Source organism: Haliaeetus leucocephalus, unplaced genomic scaffold (assembly GCF_000737465.1).
Source record: "Haliaeetus leucocephalus isolate CR32 unplaced genomic scaffold, Haliaeetus_leucocephalus-4.0 Scaffold730, whole genome shotgun sequence".
Taxonomy (NCBI): Eukaryota; Metazoa; Chordata; class Aves; order Accipitriformes; family Accipitridae; genus Haliaeetus; species Haliaeetus leucocephalus.
In genome coordinates this window covers 718,354-719,441 of record NW_010973166.1, presented here as the reverse complement: position 1 = coordinate 719,441, position 1,088 = coordinate 718,354, and the positions used below count along the sequence as shown (strand labels likewise).

The window sequence follows — 1,088 nt, the reverse complement described above, 5'->3', positions numbered from 1 at the left end:
GCCGGACCCGGCGCTGCCTCCCGCCGCGGGGCTCCGCCGGCCCGGGCCGCATCTCTCCCTCCCCTCTTCTCTCCCCTCCGCCGCCCCCCGGGCCAATAAAATGATGCAAAGCTCCGCACTCGCTGCCGAAGGGGCTGTCAAGGGGCTTCCCGAGATCCTCGGTGTGCCGGTGCAACGTAAGGACGCTTTTCTCTTCTCCCTCCTTCGCTCCCTACCGCAAAGGCGGCCCCGGGCCGGCGGGGCAGGGCGGGCAGGGGCTGGAGGGGCAGCGCCCTGCGGGCTGGGCAGGTGCCTCCCGCTCCCGCTCGGGCGGGTTTTTTTCCTCCCCTTTATTTTGTTCCCCCGTGTCTAGCAGCGTTAATAGACGTAAAAATTCGGAGGGTGCGGAAGGGAGAGCGGTGCCCTGGGGCGGGCGGGAGGCGGCGGGAGCCGTGCGGAGCGATGCGGGCCCGGCCCCGACGGGGAGGTCGGCGCGGCCGCGGCTCCGGCTGTGCGTGTGCAAGTGCGTGTGCAAGTGTACGTGTGAGTGTGTGTGTGTGTGTGTGGTGCACTCCGGTCCCCGCCCGCCCCCGCGCACCCCCGGCCCGCAGCGCCCGACCCCCCGTTTATATCGTTTATCGCGACAGGCAGCGCCTCGCGGGCCAACGGCGGCGGTGGGAAGGGACCCACGGGCGTTCGCGCGTGTTACCGGGACGGCGGGCCCGGCTCGGCTCCGCGCGGCGCGTGGGGCGATGCCGCCGTGTCTGCGTCTGTCCAAAAATCACCTATATATCTATACGTGCCCCTATATGCTCTCTAGCTACAGGTAGCGTGTTGCTGTGAAAGCACATGCCGACGCGTGCCGTGGGGGTGTCCATAAACACGTCCGGGGGGGGGGGGGGTGTATGACCCCATGCACGCGTGGCGGGGTATGTGTGTATATGTACACGCGGGTGGACGGACCCCACGGGTGTTCGGCCCCGAGCGTGTTTCAGCGGGACGCACACGCTGGCAGCCGGGTGTGAGCCATAGGGGCCCACAGCCTGCCCGTTTCTACCGGGCCCAGCCCTACACCGGGGCGGGGGGGGGCCATGTGCCCGCACCCCCCC

At 69.7% G+C, this 1,088-nt stretch overlaps 1 protein-coding gene across 1 annotated transcript in view; it reads left to right on the top strand.

Moving 5' to 3' along the window:
• Nucleotides 1-100: 100 nt before the first annotated feature.
• Nucleotides 101-1,088, top strand: part of LHX4 (LIM homeobox 4) — an 11,473-nt gene continuing 10,485 nt past the window's right edge. The window contains exon 1 of the mRNA XM_010580625.1: nucleotides 101-176. Coding sequence (XP_010578927.1) covers nucleotides 101-176 — 76 coding nt within the window. The remainder of the gene's footprint in view (nucleotides 177-1,088) is intronic.